At 53.4% G+C, this 21,865-nt stretch overlaps 2 protein-coding genes across 6 annotated transcripts in view; one reads left to right on the top strand and one right to left on the bottom strand.

The window, feature by feature from the left end:
* DLG3 (discs large MAGUK scaffold protein 3) overlaps positions 1-13,490 on the top strand; it is a 53,813-nt gene extending 40,323 nt beyond the window's left edge. For 2 of the 5 annotated variants that reach the window (XM_036401851.2, XM_036401853.2), the window contains 10 exons: positions 1,730-1,906; positions 2,556-2,631; positions 4,937-4,982; positions 5,941-5,982; positions 6,687-6,737; positions 7,520-7,621; positions 7,787-7,959; positions 8,505-8,614; positions 9,183-9,274; positions 10,917-13,490. In XM_036401851.2, coding sequence (XP_036257744.1) covers positions 1,730-1,906; positions 2,556-2,631; positions 4,937-4,982; positions 5,941-5,982; positions 6,687-6,737; positions 7,520-7,621; positions 7,787-7,959; positions 8,505-8,614; positions 9,183-9,274; positions 10,917-11,023 — 976 coding nt within the window. In that variant the 3' untranslated portion in view covers positions 11,024-13,490. Of the gene's footprint in view, positions 1-1,729; positions 1,907-2,555; positions 2,632-3,200; positions 3,301-4,936; positions 4,983-5,940; positions 5,983-6,686; positions 6,738-7,519; positions 7,622-7,786; positions 7,960-8,504; positions 8,615-9,182; positions 9,275-10,916 lie in introns of all 5 variants that reach the window. The other 3 variants (XM_036401854.2, XM_036401852.2, XM_036401855.1) reach the window with 2 other exon arrangements.
* A 4,150-nt stretch (positions 13,491-17,640) lies between these two features.
* The window catches only part of TEX11 (testis expressed 11), a 34,147-nt gene continuing 29,922 nt past the window's right edge, over positions 17,641-21,865 (bottom strand). The window contains exons 29-30 of the mRNA XM_054516369.1: positions 19,029-19,115; positions 17,641-17,969 (exon numbers count right to left, since the gene is read on the bottom strand). Of these exons, the coding sequence (XP_054372344.1) occupies positions 17,898-17,969; positions 19,029-19,115 (159 nt within the window). The 3' untranslated portion in view covers positions 17,641-17,897. The remainder of the gene's footprint in view (positions 17,970-19,028; positions 19,116-21,865) is intronic.

The following is a 21,865-nucleotide window of genomic DNA, read 5'->3' as shown; positions in this document are numbered from 1 at the left end:
CCTGGGGTGCTGGTGGCTGCTGTTGGAGGAGCATGGGCCCTGTGCTGCTCTGCAGGGCGAGCTGCATGGAGTGGGCAGGGAGGAGTGTGAGCCCTGTGCACTCTGCAGGGCAGGGAGGAGCACAGGCCCTGTTCAGGGCAGGCTGCACAGAGAGGGCAGGGAGGAGCACAGGCCCTGTTCAGGGCAGGCTGCACAGAGTGGGCAGGGAGGAGTGTGAGCCCTGTGCACTCTGCAGGGCAGGGAGGAGCACAGGCCCTGTTCAGGGCAGGCTGCACAGAGTGGGCAGGGAGGAGCACAGGCCCTGTTCAGGGCAGGCTGCACAGAGTGGGCAGGGCTCCTCACAGCCTGCCTGCCTTTGGGAACCGGCCTGACCAGTTCCCCAGGGCCTTGGCCAGCAGTGCTGACCTCACAGCAGCCTGCCAGCCACATGCAGCCTTATCTCCTGGCCTGGAGCTGCCTGCAAGGCTTGATTGCCTCTGGCCAAAGCACCCTTTGGTGCTCTGCTGCCAGCTCCAGCCTGCTGCCCTGCAGAGGGAACAGGCACAGGAGCTGCCCCAGCCCTGGGCAGGCTGGGCAAGGAGAAACATTCAGCCACCAGATGTGTTCTGGATGCACAGGGCACATCGGGTCTTGTCCCAAAGAGCCCTCCCCATGGGGCAGCCCTTCTTCTTCCCATTCAAGACCCATCCCCAAGTGCCCTGAAAGGTTTCATAGCCCAGCACTCCCCTGGCAGAAATGCCCTCCAAGCTCTGCTGCTCCCCAGGGACATGCCACATGATCCCACAGTGGAAGGGGGCAATGAGCAGAACAGAGGATGTCTCTCCTGCTTGCAGAAGGTTTATTAGGGCCAGGATTAAACCAGGAGCAACCCAGTGTTTGCAGTGCCTGGGCTCATGCTGGGCTGGGGCCCAGTGGGGCCAGTGTCCCAGGAGCAAATACAGGGGTTTTGCTGCCAGTACTTTTAGTGACTTGTTCCTTTCTTTGTCTTTTTGCAAGTTGATGCATCAAAGCAGACACAGTTTGTGTGATCTGACATGAGTAGAATGAGTTGCAGGTGAAGCCTCTGAGAGCAGCTTATGGGTACAGGCTGCAGTGCTGTGTGTGATGTACATGTGCAGGAAAAGCATTAGTGCTCTTCTAGTAAAAAACCAAACTGTTTTTTTTTTTTCTATAACTGGTTTAATTTTGAAGATAATTTTAAACTCAATAAACTGTTTTCAGGGGAGGTGTTTAGGGCTATGAAAAGGATCAGTTGTGGAAGCAGATATATATACTCTGAGATGCATTCCTCATTCACAGGCTCTGTACATAAATAGAGGCTGTGCTCAATGCTGTGGTGGTCTGGTGGTCTCTGCCTGTGCAGCCACCCACCAGCAGTGGGGTCTGAAGTTCCCTATCCCATTCCCTGGCCCCACAGCCACAGAGGGACTCTTAGCCCTTCTTCAGGCTGCTGCTGTGGGCCTGGCCTGCTCACCAGCCACAGGCACTTTGAGTGTGGCTCATGTGCATCCTGCAGCTGAGGTCAGCAGGGAGTTCTCTCTTGTTCCTGCCTTGCACTCCTCAGGGCTTGTGCTGAGGGGTGTGCAGGTGGCTGCCAGCACTGCTCACCTTGGCAGGGCTTGGGTTAAACTTTGTCAGGTGTGGCAGTGCCCCAGGAGGGTGGCACTGCTGCTGCCCTCGCTGCCTGGCCATGCTCAGAGAAGGCCTTGTGCTCTCTGCCCCTCCTCAGAGCCCTGTTTGACTATGACCGGACCAGGGACAGCTGCTTGCCCAGCCAGGGGCTCAGCTTCTCCTACGGGGACATCCTGCACGTCATCAACGCCTCGGATGACGAGTGGTGGCAGGCCAGGCTGGTCACAGCCCACGGCGAGAGCGAGCAGATCGGGGTCATCCCCAGCAAGAAGAGGTGAGTGTCCCTCAGCAGAGCTGTCACACTTGGTGAGCCCAGGATTTCCCTGAGGTCTGCAAACCCTGCAGCCCCCAGGGCCCTGCTCAGGCTGGGGTCTCCCTGTGGTCCCAGTGCACCTGCCCCTGTGCAGCCTGCAGGGCAGCTGGGTTGCAAGCTGAGGCTGTGTGCAGGTCTCCCTAGACAGGTTCTCCAAAGCTGGGGAGACTCCAGGTGAGGAGGGGAGTGGTCAGCCCCCTCTGTGGTCCCTGTGGGCATGGGGAGTTGGTGTTAGCCAGTCTGGGTCTCTGTGAGAGCTGAGGCTCAGCAGCAAGGGCTGCTCCTTGTGTCCTCTGTCAGTCTGCCCAGCTCTGTAGCCAGGTCCCACTGTCAGGTGGGAAGTCACAGAGAGCAGAGGAGCTGGCTGCTGCTGCTGCCTTCAGGTCTGCAAAGCCAGCCTTGAGTCTCTCCCTATCCCTGTTGAGAAGGCTGGCTTGGCTCCTCCTGCTGCTGCCCAGACCCTGGGCAGGCAGCTCCACATCTGCTCCTCCCTTGGAAGGAGCTTCCATTTGCCAATGGAGCCACCACCCAAGGGTGCCTTTGGCTGGAGCCACGTGGGCAGCATGGAGGGCACATGGATGGGACTAGCAGCTCTTTCTCTCCTGATCAGGGTGGAAAAGAAGGAGAGAGCACGGTTGAAAACAGTGAAGTTCCACGCCAGGACTGGCATGATTGAGTCCAACAGGGTAAGTGCTGATCTGGGGCTCAGTGGGGCACCTGGAACTGGTAACTAGTGAGGGCAGGATGAGTCCCAGCAGCAAAAGCTCCTCATGGGGCAGCTCAAACCAATCCCAAGGCAAAGAGCTGTGTGACTGGACCTGCCCCAGGCCCACATCTGCTTGGCACAAAGCCTCTGTGAATATGCAGTGATTGAGCAGAGGAGCCCAGGATGGTGTGAAAGCACTGGGAAGGACCCATGATTGGAGTGATGGGGTGGCAGAGCTCATGGCTTGGAGCTGCCTGCAGGCAGCTGCCCTCACACCTCACAAGCAGTGCCTAACAGGCCAACAAGAGAGGAAGAACAGCCTGGCTACCCCTGCAGAGCTACTGACTGCCCCATCAGCTTCTCAGCATCCCTACCACACATTTTTCTCCATGCTTAATTTTTTTTCCTGCATTACAGTTCTCACGTAATCTCCATGATTTCATTTGAGGGTGACTGCCCTGCTCCTCATTGTCTCTCCATTTTAATTTCCCCCACATGTGTTAAACACCATTGTTTTTTCTGTCCTCCTCCCATCTCCGTGTTCTTCAGTCGATCAAAACGAAACGTAAAAAGAGTTTCCGCCTCTCTCGAAAGTTCCCATTTTACAAGAGCAAAGAGAACCTGGCCCAGGAGAGCAGCGGACAGGAACGTAAGTAGCAGCTGGCCAGAGAGGGGCAAGCCTGCACCCCTCAGCTTCCCTGCCCTGAGGGAAGAGATTCAGCACATTTCCATAGCCAGGGGTCCTGGCACCTGCCTGTATTCAGGTCTGTGCTCCACAGTTGTGCCAGCAGCTAGGGAGAAACTGGAGCTTGAAATGAAAGCAACAGCTGCAGTCTGGCACTCTCTTCCTTTCTCTCATGTTCAATGTCTTCATCTTTTCATCCAACTTTGCACCCACCCAGCTCCCTGCTCTGCCTCCCCCTGCTCTCCCCCCTTTGCTGCAGGCTCTGCTCCATCCCTCTGCCTGCTTCCCTCCCAGTGAGGGGCTGGCTGCCTCCTGCAGAGCTTCTCCTGTCCCTGCCAGGGCTCAGGGCTGGGGAGGTCCCAGCCTCATCTTCCCTAGAAGTGACTCACAACTGGAGAGCCCTTCCAGTGTGGACACAGGGAAGCCATCACCCTGCTGGCCACCCACAGCTGAGGCTCATCTTTGGTAGTTGGCTGCAGATGTTGGGGGTCCACAGCTCTCACCACCCTGGGGCTCCCAGTAAAGGCAGTGTGTTTATCTTATTGCCCCAAATCCTGGTGTGGGCAGCACTGGAGCTGCTCCCCAAACCCAGCCCCTCCTCTGAGTGCTGAGCTGCGTCCGCTCCTTGGGCAAGCATCCAGCTGGCAGTGCCCACACCTCTGGGAAGGGGCAGTGGACGAGGCAGAGCTGTGTCTGTGCCCCAGTGCCAGCAGAGCAAGCACATCCCCTCCCCTCTGGGGCTGTGGGGCTGTCCTGGCTGTCATACAGAGCCAGGAGTTGCTGCTGGGCTGCTCCAAGGGCTCCCTGCATCCCTGTGCTGCCCATGGCAGGCTGGTGCCAGCTTCCAGTGATTTTAGCAGACAGCCCAAGCCTCTGGCTGTGCTGAAGGTTGTCTGTGTGTCTGCCTGTCTCTGGTAGTGCCTGCACATGGCTGGGCTCCAGTGAGATCAGTGCTGAACCTGGGGCTGGCTTTTGGCTGCCCTGCAGTGAGATGACACAGCATGGGGATGGGGCAGGCCCCTCTCTCCCTGCCTGTGTCCCAGGCACACAGCCAGCTCCCTCCCTGTGCTCTGCCCTGTCCATCCCAGCTTGCCTGGGGGGGCTCTGCCTCACATTTCCACAGCCTGTGCAAGCACTGGGGTGTGGGGCAGCTGACACACACAGCTGGGGGGAAATGTGTCCTCCTGCCACGTGTCACAGGACTGTGTGCTGTGCTGGGGAGACACAGAGACACTGTGCCCTGCCAGTACACCCCATGAGGAGAAACACTTCAGCCCCTGTGCCAGCAGCTCAGGGCTGCAACTGCTTGCTGCCAGTGATGCTGCTGTGGCTGCCCTGCCCTCCCCAGGCCCAGGGTGGCTCCTGGGGGCTCTTTGGCAGAGAGGGTGAGCTTGGGGGGCGGAGGGGGCCCAGCCAGACAAGGCAAGATGTTGGCAGCGGGCTGAAGATATTTAACCTCACTTGCAGTTGCAGCTCTGGGCCGTTCTGCACTCCTGTCACTAATGCTGGTCTGGCTCTGTCTCCCCCATCCCTCTGACTCCCCTTTTTCCTGCGCTGTCTTCTCTCCCCTTCTCCCCCTTCTTGCTGTCTGTGAAATCAGGACTTCCCTGGGTTAAGTGACGATTATTATGGAGCAAAGAACCTGAGTAAGTTGAATTCCGATGCACATTGTTCCCTCTGTGGCTGGCGGTGCCTGGGGCGTGGCTGGGGCAGCTGTGCTTCCCTGGCTGCAGGGCAGGAGGAGCCCGGGGGCTGCGGGGCTTGAGGTGCCTCTGCTGCACGTGGGATGGGGTGGGGGAGCTTGTGTGGGGGTGTTGGCCATGCCCTGAGTGCCCGCTGCACCTCCTCATCCTCTTCCTCCTGCTCCTGTCTGGGTTGATTGGTGCTTCAGCACTCGGAGCCACTTCCAGTGTGGGTGGGAAGTGGCCATGGTGGGCCTGCTCTGAACAGAGTGGTTGGGTGACAACGTTTTGAGGTGTTCCCACCTTTCTCTGGGTTACCACATGTGCAGAACTGCAGAATAATGAGAGGAGCCCCGTGGGGTGTGAGTTCCCTGCCAAGCTCCACGCCCCCAGCCAGTGCAGAGCCTGACAGGGGCAGGCAGCGGCCAGCAAGCCTCTGTGGGGTGGTCGCAGCACTAGGATCAGCCTGAGCAAGCAAAGCCCCAAGCTCTGTCCCATTCTGTCACTGTCTTGTCTCTGTGTGTCCCAGCCCCGTCCCCAGAGGCAGTGGATTCCCTGTCCCCATCCCTGTGCCAGCACAGCCGTGCCCTCCCTGCCCGCTGTGTGCATGCTGCACTGCTCCCCTGCCAGCATCCCCTGTGCACTCCACCTTCCCTCGGCCTGGGAAGCCCTCACATGTGCCAGGCAGGCCCTGCTGGCCTCTCTGTCCTCTCCTGGCAGCATCCCCTGCATGTCCCAGCCCAGGGTGAACGATGCCGCCCTTGCCCACGTGGCACAGACTCGTCCCAGTGGGTGCTGGGCTGCAGGTTTTTGGGGAGCCATTGCTGTCCTGCCCTTGGTCACTAGTGCTGGGTGACAGCTGGGTGCCCCTGTGCCTCCTGCCCAGGCTCCTTCTGAAGGGATCTCTCTGGTTGCTTTGCAGAGGGCGTGACATCAAACACCAGTGACAGCGAGAGCAGTTCCAGTAAGTGTGTGTGCACCTGCTCTCCCGCCCGTGTCCGTGTGTCTGTGTGTCCCTGTGTGAGTGTGCATGTCTGGGCACGTCCATCCTGTCTGTCCCAGTGCTGGTTCTGTTTGGAGGCTGGTCCTTCCTGCTGGTGACACTGAGATGCTGCGGCCAGCTCAGCTCCCTCCTCGGGGCCAGGGAGAGCAGGGGCTGGCAGTAGCAATGAGCCTGCCTGCTTCACTGCTCTCTCCTGGCTGCTCCAGGGCAGGGTGGTGGTTCCCAGTCCGTGGTGATCCCCCATGCTCAGTACCTGCTACAGGCAGCAATGGCCAGAGGCCAGACCTGTAGCATAGATGGCTCCTGGAGCCCAAGCCTGTACAAGAGTATGGGATCCAGCTGCAACAGATGCTCCCTTTGTCCCCAGAAAGTCCTCTAAATACCTGCAGGGAGGACACAACATCCCAGTGGGCTGGAGCCTGCAGTGGTGGGGGAGGGAAAGAGGAGGCTCGACCCAGAGCTGGGACATGAATAATTAAAGTGGCTCAAGGGCACATAGCTGCATGCCCGTCATGCTTCACATCCGTGGGTGGAGTGAAGGGGACAGCCTGGAGTGTCCCCAGAGCTGTGGGAGGCTGAAGGGGCAGGAGCCAGCTCCTCACAGCTGCAGAGGGGCTGGAGAGCAGCTGCAAGTGCTCACCTCCATCCCCCTGGCTCTGTTGCAGAAGGACAAGAGGACACCATCCTGTCGTACGAGCCAGTGACGCGGCAAGAAAGTAAGTCCTGAGCTGAACTGCCCTGTGCCCACTCCAGTGGGGCCACCTGTGTCCCCAGCACAGCCAGGGGGTCCTGTGTGCCCTCCCCTCCTGCCACAGCAGCGGGGCACTGGGTGGATGCAAGAGGAGTCCCATGTGTTACATGCAGCAGGGGAGCCAGGCGTGCACTGCCCAGTTTTAATCAGAAAAGATTTGTGTTGTGGTCTGCAAGACCAAGGGAGAGATCCAAAGCTAAAACTGAGCTCAGCTTTAGTCCTTAGCTGAGGACAAGATTATCCCTTCCTGCCTCAGACCAGGTCCCTGCTGCAGAGCAGAGCACCCCCTCCCTGGCCACAGCCTGCAGCCTTTAAGCCTGCTTGATGCTCAAACCCTGCAGACCCTTTTGCAGGCTGAGTAGTCCTAGCCTTGGTGGTCTGTCCTTGCCAGGAGCTGGATCTGACCCTTAGGCTCCATCACTTCCCCAGCTCCCTGGCATCCTCGCCCAGCTGTCCTGTTGCCTGGCTCCTGCCCAAGCAAGGGAGCAGTTTTGCTGATCACAACACTGGAGACCTGCAGAACCTTCCCTGGGGCGATGCAGATGGTTTGGGTCAGATGGGAAGGACATGTTGACCATGACCAGGAGGAGATAAAGTCGCACAGAGGAGGCACCTTTGGGTGCCCATGTGAGCCAGCAGGGAGAGGGCACCCACTGCCAGCAGGGAGAGGGCAGGTCCATGCCAAGAGTGGCAGTGGGGTCAGCTCTGCAGCACAGGTGGGGCTCAGGTTGTGGCTCTCGTTTGCAGTTCACTATGCCAGGCCAGTGATCATCCTGGGCCCAACCAAGGACAGAGTTAACGACGACCTCATCTCTGAATTCCCTCACAAGTTTGGTTCCTGCGTGCCCCGTAAGTCCCAGCTCAGGGCCCTTGCTGGAGGGAGGGACAGGGGTGGCTCTGCTCCTTGCAGGGTCCTGCCCATGGCGTGGGGAGGGGGCTGGGAGCAGGGGTGGGTTTGTCCCTGCTGGTTTGTGGTGTCACTCTGGGTTCACTCTTGGTTCCCACTCTCTCCAGACACCACCAGGCCTCGGCGTGAGAACGAAGTGGACGGCCAGGATTACCACTTTGTGGTGTCCCGGGAGCAGATGGAGAAAGACATCCAGGACAACAAGTTCATAGAGGCTGGGCAGTTCAATGACAATCTCTATGGCACCAGCATCCAGTCCGTGCGGGCGGTGGCAGAGCGGGTGAGTGCCAGGTGCCATTCCTGGCACTGGGATGCATTCAGCAGCTCCCCTCCTTCCCCGCCGGTGTTAATCAAGGGCTGTAACCACATTAAGCAAGCACAGCACGATCCTCTCCTCCCTCCAGAGTCCTGCCAAGCCATGTGGCTGCTTTTCTCAGTTGTGTCACTCTGCCTCGGCTTGGTACCTCTGTCATCCAAACTCCACCCAAAAGCCTGGCACTGCTGGCCCAGCCTTGTGCTCAGGAGCTCACAGGATGGAGATACCTGGGTGCCCTCAAAGCAGCAACATTCCTCTGGAGGAGTCCTGGAGCTACCCAGGGCTTGTAAATAGTTTCACATGTCCAGACAAAGGCTCAGTCCCTTTGCCTTGTTGCTGTCCTGCCCTGAGCAAGCAGGAAAGTGAGGCCATTGGGAGCTGCCTTGTGTCTCAGGAGTGGGGTTCGTTTCTGCGGCTCCTCCCTTTTCAAGCACATCTGTATGAGCAAGCTGTTTCCCACACAGAGTAGAGTGTGTGGGTAGGTCTGATCCTGCTTGTCTCCTTTCCAGGGGAAGCACTGCATCCTGGATGTGTCTGGCAATGCTATCAAGAGGTTGCGACAAGCACAACTTTATCCCATTGCCATTTTCATCAAACCTAAATCCATTGAAGCCCTCATGTAAGTGCAGCACCGTGTTCTGTGCCTCTCCAGCTGCCTGTCCTGCTGCTCCTGGCCCTGGGTAGAGCAGGCTGGAAAGAATGGGAGAGCTGAGCTTGCAACTCTTCTGAGCAGCAGCAGCAGAGGGTATTATCTGTGAGGAGAGTCAACAGCTTGAGAGTGACCCTGAGATCAGAAGAAATTCTGCTGGCACCAAGGGGCCTGGGAAAACCCTTCTCAAGTCAGAAGGGGTCAAATTGGTTATTTCTATGTTTTATGGAGATGCGAAACCCTAGGCAAGCAGCAGTCTCACAAGTTTAAGGGATTGTCTGAGTTTGAATTCCCTGCCATGCTGTGGTGCAGGGGCTGGGGTAGGTGGCAGTGGGAGGAACTGGTGGAAGTTGAGATGAAGGGCCAAGGCAGCCTGGGGTCTGTGGGGATGGGAGCTGCCTTTGGGAGCTGGGTCCTGCCCAGCTTCCATTCCTGTGAGCAGAGGATTCCCAGGCACCCTGGCTCCGTGGGCTATTTTTGCTTCTGTTCATTGCTAAGAAAAAGAGCTGAAAAGTTTCTTCTTTTTTGTGTGTGTCAGGGAGATGAACCGGAGACAAACATATGAACAGGCCAACAAGGTCTTTGACAAAGCCATGAAACTTGAGCAAGAGTTTGGAGAATATTTTACAGGTGAGTATCCTGAGCAGGGTTGTATCTGATTTACTTCATTTTTCCATCCAGCAGCTGTGACCTCCCTACCAGCACTGTCCTACTGCAGGGTCATGGGAAAACATCCAGCTTCATCAAAGCAAGAAAGAAATGGCACTTTGCCAGGAGGGCTCTGCAAGGGGACTGCTCCAAGATCAGTGGATAGGAGTAAACCAGTCATAGAGGAGGAGACAAGTTGTCAGGCAGGATTTTCTGAGTTTGTGAAAGCTTATCACCAACCTCAACAATAATAAAAATCGAAAAATCCCCGAGCAGGGGAAGCACAGGGTTTCAGAGTGCTACAAGTCTACAGGAAGTAAACTCCCTGCATGGGAGAAAAATGGAGCATTTTCTAAAAGAGAAAAGAGAAGTCTTTAAAGAGAAAAGATTAAAAATTAGTGACCTAAATGGTGGAGACAGTCCTGGGTTATTACAAAACATCTACCAAAAAAGACTGGAAGTTTGGCTTGCTTCCTAAGTAGTCTTTGCTCAAGAGCCAGTCAGGGGTTGCTGACACTTTGTGCCTGCTGAGATGGAACTGCTCATGACACAGGCATCCTTGTGCATTAAGGAACTAATGTTTGTAACATGATTAATTCTGGAAAACCACAGGCAGGTGAAGAGGCAGAGGAACTGGTCTTCCATCCTTTTTCCAGTGCAATAGCTGTTTCTTCTGAAGTTGAGGAATGATAATGTTGCCAAACTGTGCATTACCTGCCTAACAGCTACTGGGAAAACCCCCAAGCAGGATGTTTCCCAAAAATTGATTTCAGCTGGGCAAATACTGGGGTACAAACACAGTGAGCTTTCCCCAGACCTGTCCTGGGCTCCAGAGCTGCTGGCTGTTTTTCCAGGAAAACATGACACAGCTTTGCAGGCCCTCAACATGCCACTATGCACTTGGAGGGCAAGTTTGATGTTGACCTGTGAAAAAGGAATGTTGTTGGCTGAAATGTGTTGAAAGAACTGGGTAATGGGCAGAGAGATGGTCACTGCCTCAGGTTCTGTGCCAGCAACTTAGAATGAGGGAGCAGAGATGCTGGAGGATGGTCCTGGCTGGCTTACAGAAGCAGGCTGGATTACCAGAAAGCTTTGGCCCCTCTTGAACATCTTGCTGTGATGTAGCAGCACTGGGGAGCGCAGGATGGGGCAGGGGCTGCTGCTGGGAGCCTTTCCCAGCCTGAGAGCTCTGTGTTCCCACCTGCAGCACAGGAGGCAAACAGGAGGAGCCCTCAGCAGGCAGCCAGAGGGAAAACCAGAGGGAAGGGATGAAGCTGGCACCTCGGGGGTGGTTCCTGATGCACCCCATGAGCTGCCCCAGCCCTGCCTTCCCTGCTCTGGTCCCAGTGCCTGACACAGCGTGCAAAGCTGATTAGCAGCCTGGTGTGGAGAGCCCAGCCAGCCCTGCACACAGCCAGGAGCTCTGCCAGCTGGGATCAGCACTGCCTAATCCCCACCGAGGTGCTGCTTTAACCCTCTGTGTCACTGGGCCCCGGGCAGCTCCCCTGACACCGCCTGGCTCAGTCCCTGCAGGCTGTGCCCTCTGGGGCTGCAGGAGGGCTCTCCAGAACTCAGGGCAGTGCTGCCTGGGGCTCAGGGTCTTGCTTGTTCTCTCCTCTTCCAGCCATCGTACAAGGAGACTCTCTTGAAGAAATTTACAGCAAAATCAAACAGATCATTGAGGACCAGTCCGGGCACTACATCTGGGTCCCGTCCCCAGAGAAACTCTGAAGATGTCTCCCTCCTGCTTCCCTGTGAGCAGAAGATCTCTGAAGTCCCACCCATCCGAGCCCTCTGCCCTGAGGGGGAGGGATATGAAAACTATTCCTGCTCCCTTTTTTAGATCGTCGCAAAATTGAGTTTTCTAGTCCTGTTTCTTTTGTTGGGATGAACTCATATCATTCATCACGTGACTGTTCCCACCATTCCTGCATGGACCTTCCCACTGCTCCAGTAGAGACAGACAAGAACCCATTCAAGGTCGTTTTTTTATTATTATTATTATTATTATATTATTATTATTATTATTATTATTAACTAAACAAAGAAGCAAGATGGGAGGAGGCAGCTAAGGACTAATGTAAGAAGACAAGTGAAACAATGGGCTCTGAACACATGAGCTGGTATCAGAGCTCCAGGGGCATTTTTCCAAGTGTGACCGTCTAGCAGCTCTGAACAGTGCGACAGATGGGGCAGCAGAAAGCATTTTATTTATCTGTATATGTAATTTATATATAATATAGAGGAGAGATATTATATATATATTATATATATATATGTATGTGGACTAGGAAATCTGAGGGACCTCTCTGGAAAGGTGTTGTATTATTGCAAGGTTCTCTCAGTTCCTCTGTCCCGAGCACTCGGCGTAGGGAGTCTGCTTGGGCAGGAAGAGCTCAAAACGGTACCAGGTGCTTTGGAAACTTCTCCCGTCCAGGCCAGTTCCCTGCAGCCCCCCTGGGTCTGAGACAGGCCAGAGACTGGTACTGCCTGTGCAGGAGGGACCAGAGCAAGGAGCAGCAGCTGCCCTGCGAGAGGCTGGGAGACAGAGACTGAGCAGGAGGCTGCGGAGCAAGAGAATGGATGATGCTACATATTAAATTGCACATTGTTTTACACATCACCTTATGTGTTTGCATGAGAGGTTTCCTTTTGGTTCTATTTTTTTAAGCTGATTTTAAACCAAAACCATATTGTGTTGTTGTGTTGGCTTTTTTAATTATTATTATAATTATTATTATTATTATGCCATTTTTTCTCTTGTCAATGATGAACTGAATGGGTATAAAATCCAGTTTTTTAACTTATTTTTTAAGCTGGCTCAATTGTAAATAGAATCTAGATCTGTGGTGTTTAGTTAAGAAATACTTTACTGGCCACATGGAACAAATGTACTCACTGTCCTGTGTTGCTGTGAAAAACCTGGGATGTTGGACTGGCCCTGCACCTGTGGGTGCAGGTGGAATGACCCATTCTGGCTTGTGGCAGCACACTGGCATTCCCTTCTGCATTAGCCACTGGCAGGAAAAGCCCCCAGCTGTGCCTTGGATGGACACTCCCATTTTCCAGATCAGTGACAGAATTAAACCCTTCTCTGTTCCCGGCCCTGCTGTGTGCAGGGGCCAGGGCTGGCTCTCCTGGGAGGGACCCTCCCTCCAGCAGAGGTGGCTGCATGGCCACCTTGCCTGGCTCTGGCCCTGACATTCTGTGTGAATCTGTGGCTGGAGCTGGGTTCTGCTGCCGGCCCCGGGCCACCCCAAAGCCCTGAAGAGGTGCCCCAGCTGGCAGCTGAGGGCAGGGGCTGCAGAGCTGCCCCATGCCCTGGGCACTGGCATTTTTCAGGAGAGGCATGGAGACACTTGGCCCTAAGCTGAGACATGTCTGTCTTTGAAGACACTTTGGCTTCTGTGCTTGAGTGGGGCTCCAGACCCTTGTGTGGAGCTGGGGACACTCTTGTGGCCTTTGAGGAGTGTGTGCTGGGTACTCAGAGCCCAGGTCCCAGTGCTCCCACCTTACCAAGAGCTGGTGGATGCTGTTCCTCACACAGTGCCACCCCACAGCACAGGAGGTCGCTGTCCAAGCACGCCCAGGTAAGTCTCCTCCTGCCTCTGTTTGGCAGGGACGAGCTGTGCTCCCTGTCCCCGAGGTGATGGCTCTGTGTGTCAGTCAGTGACGCTGTCCCTGTGCTGCCTGGGGAGCAGCCTCCTTTGCCCACCCTGCATCCCAAGGAGCCCTGCAGGGACCAGGCAGCTTCTGGGGCCAGGACAGGAGTCTGCAGGAGCCCCAGCTGTGAGCACAGTGGAGGCAGGAGGATTCTGCTGCCGCTGGGACCGACCCTAAAGGAGCACACAGAACTTTGGCAATGGGTTCCTGCCGGGCACACAGCCCCTGCCCCGCTGGTCCTGCTCCAGCTGCTATAAATGTCGGTCCCTGAAGAAGTGGAGTAAGTGAAACAAAAGTCCTTAAGGTGCTAGTCACACATTCCTATCTTTTTTTTTGTCTTTTTTTTCTTTTTTTTCTGTTTTTTCCTAATAGCCTGTCTCCCTCTCTCGAGTCACGTGGAGAAAAGATGATGTACTCCATGGCATAGCTGACAGTACTGAATCAATCATGACAACAGTAGTTGGTTAACAGTGTTTCTTCCAAGGAGACATATATTTTTAATAAACAGAGAGTTGCAAAGAACTCTTGTCTTTGAGACCTTCTTGTAGAGTCCTTCATTGTGTACCAGATCTGGGGTTTTTTTGGTGCTGTTGTTAGCAACTCTTGATATGGTTTCTCTATGGCAAACTGACATAGACACTGTTGACACTGGTTTGGGGGGGGGAAATAGCCTTTTTTAGTATAAAAGGTGATGCCTGAGAACTTGCCTAGTGGAAAAAGGAAACCTAAAAAAAAAGAATATAGAAAGGAAGTGGGCTTATTTAGAGCTGCAACTCAGCCACTGAAAAGTGCTTTTGGTTGAGTTGTTTTAACCCAGGTTAAGTCTGGCCTGATGACACAACACCATAATCTATTCTGGATCATGGCTTGAATTCTGGGGGGGTTGCTTTACAAATAATAGGGTCCATGGGCTCCTATGTAATTGTTCTTGTATTGGATATAAGGACAACAATGTAAATACATAGTCCAGCTAATGTAGAACTTCTTTTTAGTTTTAACATGCTGTTTAAATATCAGAGAGGAGAAAAGTTGTAAAGACAACTAGTATAATTTTTAGTACCTTCAAATGCAAAGAAAAGGAGTGTTCACTGAGAGACAAATGTGGTTGAAGGAGTGTCACAGTACTCTTGTGGCTGAATCTGCTTTGTCATTTAGCTGAGCTGAAGGAAGGGTGAAGGGGTTTGGTTTTTAAATACTAAATTTTTTACTTTCAAACTGCACAGAAGGGAAGCAAATTGTGATTTCAGGAGAAAAAGGATATTGTACCCACTGAGCATGGGCATACAGTTTGCTGACTGTTGGGTTTGTGAAGCTCACTGGACAAATTCAAAACCATTTAGAAACTCCTTTAACTGATCAGATCAACAGCCTGGTGGTGGTGGTTGTCCACAAAACACCAGAAGATTTAGCAGTTGCTAAGCAGACCTGATGCTAGAATTACCACTCTCAAAAATCAAAATTTGCTTGCCTGCTGACAGATTTGGAGTCAGGGAAGAAGCAGCACAGAAATATTGTCTGTTGCTGCTGTGCCCAGCCCGTGTGGGGCTGCAGACACCCCCCCTGTGGCCTGTCTGAGCTCCTGTGTCACCTCATCTGCTGTGACAGCAAAACATTCAGGCTCCAGGGGGGAGAGGAACACGGGGTTACCTTCTCACATAAACCCTGTCATTCCTGTAAGGCAGAACAAGCTCTGGAAGAGAAACACCATGAGAAGAGAAAGAGGGTGGCTTGGAGAAGGAACTGGCTCTGTTAAAGCTGTAACCACCCATTTTCCTGGCTAAGGATAAGTTGCAAAATCCTGGCCCAGAAAATAGCAGAGCATTGTCCTGAAAATGGTCCTGTCCAGTTGTGAAATGTAGGAGGTGGTTCCTTTCTCTCCTAAGATGTCCTGCTAAAGCTGCCTGCAACAGGCATGAAACTAATCTGCCCTAAGACACTTCTAGAAAATTAGACTGTAAGCTGCTTGTGCTCTAGAGAAACATGTCTGTGCTTCTGTCTGCAGCTCTGGGTAATTAGCTGTCTTAGCTAAGCAGGAGAGCACAGGTTGTGCTGTGAGGCTACTGGAAGAGGGGCTTTAAAGGAATGTAATTATAATTTTCTCAACATTTTTTCTCCATTGATGGAGCTGTCTTAGATACGCCTGTGGTTGCTAATGATGCTTGGCAGCACAATCTTCAAGAACTGCTGTTCTCTGCTTTCCTCAGGCTGTCACAGCAGGATTCATGGCACTGTAGCATCTGCTGTGAAGCAGGTAAACTTATCATCTTGTCAAAGGTGTCTCTTTCCTTCAAGAATCCATGGGTACACCTTGACCTTCAGTGTTTATTTATATCCCTTGCCTCCAAAATGAGGGTTCATTTGTTTACCCTTAGGGTTTTTAACCCTAAGGAAAACATTGCACATTGTTAGAGTCAATCAGTGCAGCATCTCTGAATGGTACCAGCACGTGGGAGCACCTATGGGGCCTGCAATACCTGCTTGGGGCCACACCTGACTCAGCACGGGGGTGACTGTGGGATTTCCTCCCCTAGTTACAGTTGACAAAATCTCCTGCCCAATCCTCTAATGAGCTTCAGCCCTCTTCCAGTTACCTTCATTTCTGATTACTGTGACCACTTCTGAGTGGCCAGGCCAGGCCCTCTTCCTTCCCTGCCTCTCCCAGATGCTCAGTGCAGCCCCAGCAGTGGGAGCAAAGCTCTTCCCCCCGTGTCTGCTGGGAGGTGCCCCCTCAGTACAGAGCTGTGGAGAAGCCCTGCTCCTGCTGCAGGTGCTCTGGGTGAGAGGTGGTAGAAGGGCTCCAGGGCCCAGCAGCTGAGCTGGGCTCCTCTCTGCCCTGCCCCATTCCCAGATCTTCTCAGCAAGGACGTTGTTCCCAGGGCAGGCTCCCTGCCCCATCAATCCCAGGTGTTGGTTTGGACTCACCCAATTCACACTGCAATTCCCTCGTGCCTCTGCACTGCTGCTCCTCCCCAAATGGTTAAGAAGTCAAATTAGAGGGGGGAAAGGAGCATAAAATACTGGCTGGGGAAAAGGGAGGGAAGTTTGTGACCTCCTGCCCTGGAGGATCCATCTGTGTTCTCAGAGGCAGGGAGGGCTCTGCAGTACAGAGCCAGTGTCCAGCACACCCTGGAGCTTCCACAGTGATGTGAAAATAGGAAAGTACAGCTGCAATGCCACCCTCTGGAGCCATCTGTGCACATCCAGGAATGAGCACACATCTCTGAGCTGAAAGAAAACAGAGATCAATGAAAAGGTAAGAATGGGGGAGGAATGAACAGCTCCGTTGGTTTTTTTTTTACAGGTCAGCTGTTGCTGTTTTAGAAAACATTTATAAACCACAGTCACCCTCAATGGGGTACTGAACTGTAAAGCAGCCTTTAGCCTGGTAAAATAACCTGGACCAGCCTGCATCTGGACCAGAAAACACCTGCAAAAGTGTGATTGCACAAAAACAACCTACTGGGAACAGCCACTGGAAATGCAGCTAATTACAGTCTGATTCAACTAGGAGAGGAATTCTTGCCCTACTTAAACCCTTTGGTAAATACTAAGCCTGGAATAAAATGTACTGTGTAAAAATGTGCAGGAAGAGATGAGTACTAGCAGCAGAGTCTGAAACGTATCTGATCCGGGCTCTTCAGGGCTGTGTGTAGCATAAAAGAAATCAGAGTATCTGCAAGGAAAAAATTCAAATCATTCTGGCTGTAGGCAAACCCACATTTAGTGTTTGCTGCCTTCTATGGCTGTATATAATTACCTCCTTGCACTTGCTGGGCAAACATGACCTTTCTCACCAGGTACAGTGTGACACCTTTACCTGTTTATGTGTGTGCAAGTCAGAACTGAGCAGTAATTACAGGCAGCCCAGCAGGCTCCCAAGGAGATTCTGCAGGCAGGATGGAAACCTTTGAGTTTGTGGCATCATTTAGAGTCCCCCAGTGTTGTAATGCAGCATGGATCTCCTAAAACTCTGACTCCAGAAGAATTTTCTGTTTGAGACCTGGATTTTTACAGATTTAAAGGTATTTCTTAGTTAAACAGGCAGCACATTGTGCATTAGAGATCTGAAAGCAGTGTCTCAGAGACCCAAACTAGGTCTGGTGAACTGATTTCAGCTCACCATGAAATGGAGAATTGACATTAAACAGATCCATGCTCCTGTTAAGGAGCTCCCCTGCGTGACCCTTCAGATGCCATTCCTGGGGTCCCAGTGTCATCACCCAGACTGGGACCAGAGCCCCTTTTCAGTGGCAGCTGCAGTGACCCAGTGGGTCCCCACCCAGCTCCCTGCACACCCCACACTCACACACAGAGGATTCCCCACTGGCTCAACCCCAGCTTCCCCACAGCCACGTCTCAGATGTGCTCAGACTTGCTGAGCACCTGCCTGGCCCAGGGTTCAGGAGCCCTCCCAGCACTGCCAGGGAGAGCTGCAGCTTCTGCCCTGAGCTCAGCACTGCTGGTTTTTCTATTCCAAGGGACTGTGAAACCAGTAAACAGCTCTGAATTCTTGTCCCCACTAAAATGGACTGGAAACTAAACAATCTGATAAATATTTATGCTGCAAGGCAGCTATGACAACCAGAGGAGATGGAAGACTTTTTAAAGACTTTCATTGTGCTCATTGCCATTTGCTACTAAAACCAGATATTTAAACCAACCTGTTACACAACAGCAGAGGCATCTCATGTAAAACTTAAATATTTATTCCTAACTGTTAAATAGCTCCAGAGAATGAAAATTATTCCCAAGAGGAAAACAATTACATTTATTGAATAAACACTTCCTAAAAAGTACATAACTTCTTTGCCAACAAGAAGGAGATCCTGGTTTCTTTCCCACTGCTCCCATGGCCCTGTGCCTTCACAGAGCTAACAGCCTCTCATTCAGCAGAACACTTCCAAGAGAGACTGATTTCCTTTTTTTGTAGTTGTGGCTGTCATTATTCTTCATTTGGAATAAATCCTTTTGCTCTGTCCAGCTTGTCCAGAACTTCACTATAAAGGCCAACCATCTGGAGAATATGAGCAGCACAGTTGTCAACAAGGATGGATAAAAATGTATCATTTAACCAAGTGTATAATTTAACTAAATGTATCATTTAACACAGAACAGAACTAAGGGAAGAGGTGGGAGACTACCACCAGCTTCTAGACCTGAAATTTCAAATTGATGTAAAGCTTTTTGGCACAGGTTTAAATACAGTGGTTTAGAAAAAAAAAAAAGATCAGTGCAACCTAACAAAAGTGGTTTTATTTACAGTCATAAAGCATAGTTTATATGCGAGTCTTATACCAGCACATAAACCTATTCACCAAATAACAGACGTTGGGAACTGATGTTGAGGATGGGGAAGATTCTTATTGTCAGCTCTCATTGCTTTAACTGATGCATTTTAAATGGTGTAAGAGTTACAGCCAAGCCCTTGATTGCTCAGCTTGCACACAAGAGAATGAATGGTGACACCAGCCAGGCTGCACTGGGTTGCAAACTAGACAGGAGCAGCAGCCAAAAGGTGTAGGAAGAGGCTTATTTGTGACAGAGTAAGAAAAGTGTCATTGCAAAGTGTCACCTACACTTTGTAGGTGCTAGGCTGGAAATTTCTCCCTCATAGGAAGTGGGTAAGCTACACCTGAGGAGATGAGCTTTAGTGATTTTCTTCACACCATTTTAAACCCTATTTATAAAACATGAGATTACACTAGAAACCAAGCCTGAAAGTATATAACAGCTGATTTAACTAAACTGGTACAGCACCTTGACTTTAGTTAAAGCAGGCAAAGGTACAAAGTTCTCCCATGGCCACAAACAGTCAGAATTTATTTCCAGTCACCCATTTCCATAATCCTTCCAGTAAAAGAATGCTACATTATTCTCTCTATTGTCTATCAAAACTTTTCTGGCCTCACTTTGAAAAAATCTTTTAGCACCAGGCTCCCCCAGAATATTTAGATACCATGATTCTCCTGAAACTCTAAAGATCATCAGCAGTGGTTTCTTCACCCAGATCCACATCTCAAATTCAGGCCAGCCAGCCAATCCCATATCCTCAAATCCCCCTGTGCACACTCACATGGCCTTCATAGGTCTTCTTCAGAGAGCCTAAGTGATTGAGGAACCGCATTCCCAATCCACACCACTGCTCAGCTTCCTTGTATTTTGTCACCCTGAGTTTTTAAGATTCTCTAAGCCTTCTGATGTTGACATTCTTGTAGTGAATTTTCTCACACACTTTCTGTAAATAACTTATTGTTTTGCATTCCTCTATGGAGGAGGAGAGAGTTGATGGACTGTTGGTTTAACCAGTGGCATTGGAGAGGTGCCACTGTCACCCTCCAATCCACTGTCACTTTTGGAAAACTATAAATGTTGGAGTCAGAAAATAAACGGCCCTTTTCTCTCGTTCACCTTGAGAACGGTGTGAGCGTGTGTTCCTTTGTGTCCTATAGCGACATTTGGTGACCCTGACGTGTGTATTGCAGCAGATTGCGGTGAGGTTTTCCCCCCCCTCTCTTTGGTGCTTTGCCTGCGGTTCTTGGGGTAATGGCGAGCGCTGTGGGTTTTGAGGAGGATCTCCTCCTTTTGGATCTTTGGAGGGGGGTCCTGGAGTGGAAACAGATTTCTGTTTCCTGGGATGACTTTGAGAGGTTGTTTCTGTGGGCCCGGGAGCGAGGGTTTCTTTCGGGTCCTGAGAGGGTGTTCTCCAGGGAGGAGTGGTCTCGTGTGGGGACCTGCCTCATGGAGGCCCTTTTTGACGATTGCACGCTAGATGCGGGACCGCTGCTGGTGCAGTGGAAGAAATGTATGGAGCTTTGGGAGGGGTCTGGCTCTTGTACCCCTCGGAGCTCCCAGGGAAGCTCTTCTGCCTCGGACGTGGAGGAGGGGGAGTTTGAATTTTTGTCCGATGTGGAGTCCCCCTCCCCGCCTCCGGACGGTGTGCTGGGGGGCGGAGCCCCGTGGGTTTCTGCGGGCTCTGTGGATTCGGCGGGCCGCCCTCGTCCTGCTTCGCCCGGCATGGGCGGTGGGGTGGGGGACGGGTTGCCTTTTCTTTGTGCCTTTCCGGTTCTTGAGGGCCAGCCTCCGCCTCGGCTTGAGTCTGGTTCGGTGACGACCTGGTGTCCGAATTGCGGTGTTTCCACGAAGTTCCCCCTGGCCACGGCGGGGGCGGGGTCGCCCACCTCCGGGCCGGGCTCATCGGCGGGGGGGGCGACTTCGCCCGTCCCTGGACCTGCGCAGCCTGCTGGGCATGCGCAGTCGGTGGAAGCACCCGGGGGCGGGATGTCACCTGTCCCTGGGCCGGTGCAGCCCGCTGGGCGTGTGCAGTCGGTGGACGCAGCCGGGGGCGGGGCGTCGGTCGGCGTTCTGTCCGGCCCCGCTCCGGTGGGCGGGCAGCCCGCCCCTCTCTGCTCGGTGGGGGCGGTACCCGCTGGGCAGTCTTGTGGTTTGGGACGGACCCTCATAGGGGGCTTGCCGGGCTCCCTGGTGCCATCCCGCAGCGACGCAGCTGTGCGGACTGCGTCTCTTTCGGCGTCCCGTTCCTCCCCTGTGTCGGGGGCCGGGGGCCCCGCGCCGGTCTCGTCCCGGCCCGCGCCGGATTTGCGGGCCGGGACGGTACCTGCGTCCACCGGGGCGCCCCCTGCTGGAGCTGTAACACGACAGGGCGCTGGGGTGTTTACCTTTAGCGCACCTGTTGACACGGCCAGCGGGAGGCCGGTGAGTGCCTGGGGCCACGGCACTTCCTCGTCGAATTTGTGGACGCTTCCTGCCTGTCAGGTGACCGTGCGTCCCAGGCATCCCGAACGTTTTTGGCCAGAGGCGAAAATCAAGACTGACAAGATGAATGAGCCTGTTTCCTCGCGGCACCTGCAGGGTCGCGGGGAGGGCTCTTTTGGCTCTGCCGGTGCTGCGGGGGGCCCAGGGCCGAGTGGTGTTGGCCTGGCTCCCAGGCGACTTTCGTCTTTTGCCCCTGTTGGGCCTGAGGACCAGGGAGCGTCAGGTGCGGTGGCTTTGCCAGGGGATCCTCAGGTTTTCCCTGTGCTCAGGGGTCTTGCTCATAACACCTATGAACCCCTTTCGTATAAGCTGGAGAAGGAGCTCCGTGAGGCAGTTGCTCAGCATGGTTTGGGGTCCGTTGAGGTTATGCGGACTCTCCGGAGGGTTGATTCAGACAGGCTCACGCCTTACGATCTCCGTCGTGTGGCACGTTCTCTTTTTGACCCTGTGCAGTATGGTGTTTTTGAGACCAAGTGGGCTCGGTTGGCGGCCCACGCGGTGTTGCGGAATGCTACATTGGGTCCGCAGGACCCCAGGCGTTTGGTTGTCGCTGACATGCTGCTGGGAACAGGGCCTTATGAGGATGTTCAAGGGCAGGTTGGATTTGATCCCCTTGTGCTTAAACAATGCCACTCGCTGGGCATGGCTGCAATTGTTCAAACCCTGGAAATGGCTGCTCCGAGGCAGCCGTTCCCGACCATTGTCCAGGGGGATGACGAGCCTTTCATGACGTTTGCAGAAAGGCTGATTGCATCTGTGGAGAGGCAGGTGCCTGATCCTGTGGCAAGGAGCGTTACGATTACGAACCTTATCAAGTGCAATTGCAATGCTGCTTGTAGGAAAGTCATAGTGGCTCTGCCTGGTGATCCTACTGTCTCTGAGATGGCAGAGGCCTGTGCGGACATTGTCCCCCAGGATCGGAAGTTGGCTGCCGTGGCTGCCACTGTGCAGCCGGTTTGGGCGGCGCCGCAGGGCAAGCGGCCGCAGCAGGGGAGTGCACAGGCTGGCAAGAAGCAGGGGAAGAAAGTGCAGAAGGTGAAGTTCCCCATGTTCTTGTGTGGTCGGTGTGGTAGGCCGAATCATATGTCTGATGTGTGCAAGGCGACTGTTCATGCTAATGGCCAAGCTTTGCCAGGC

This window comes from Molothrus ater, chromosome 14 (assembly GCF_012460135.2).
Source record: "Molothrus ater isolate BHLD 08-10-18 breed brown headed cowbird chromosome 14, BPBGC_Mater_1.1, whole genome shotgun sequence".
Taxonomy (NCBI): Eukaryota; Metazoa; Chordata; class Aves; order Passeriformes; family Icteridae; genus Molothrus; species Molothrus ater.
Note: the sequence above shows the minus strand (reverse complement) of the source record. Positions and strands in the feature narration are given on the sequence as shown.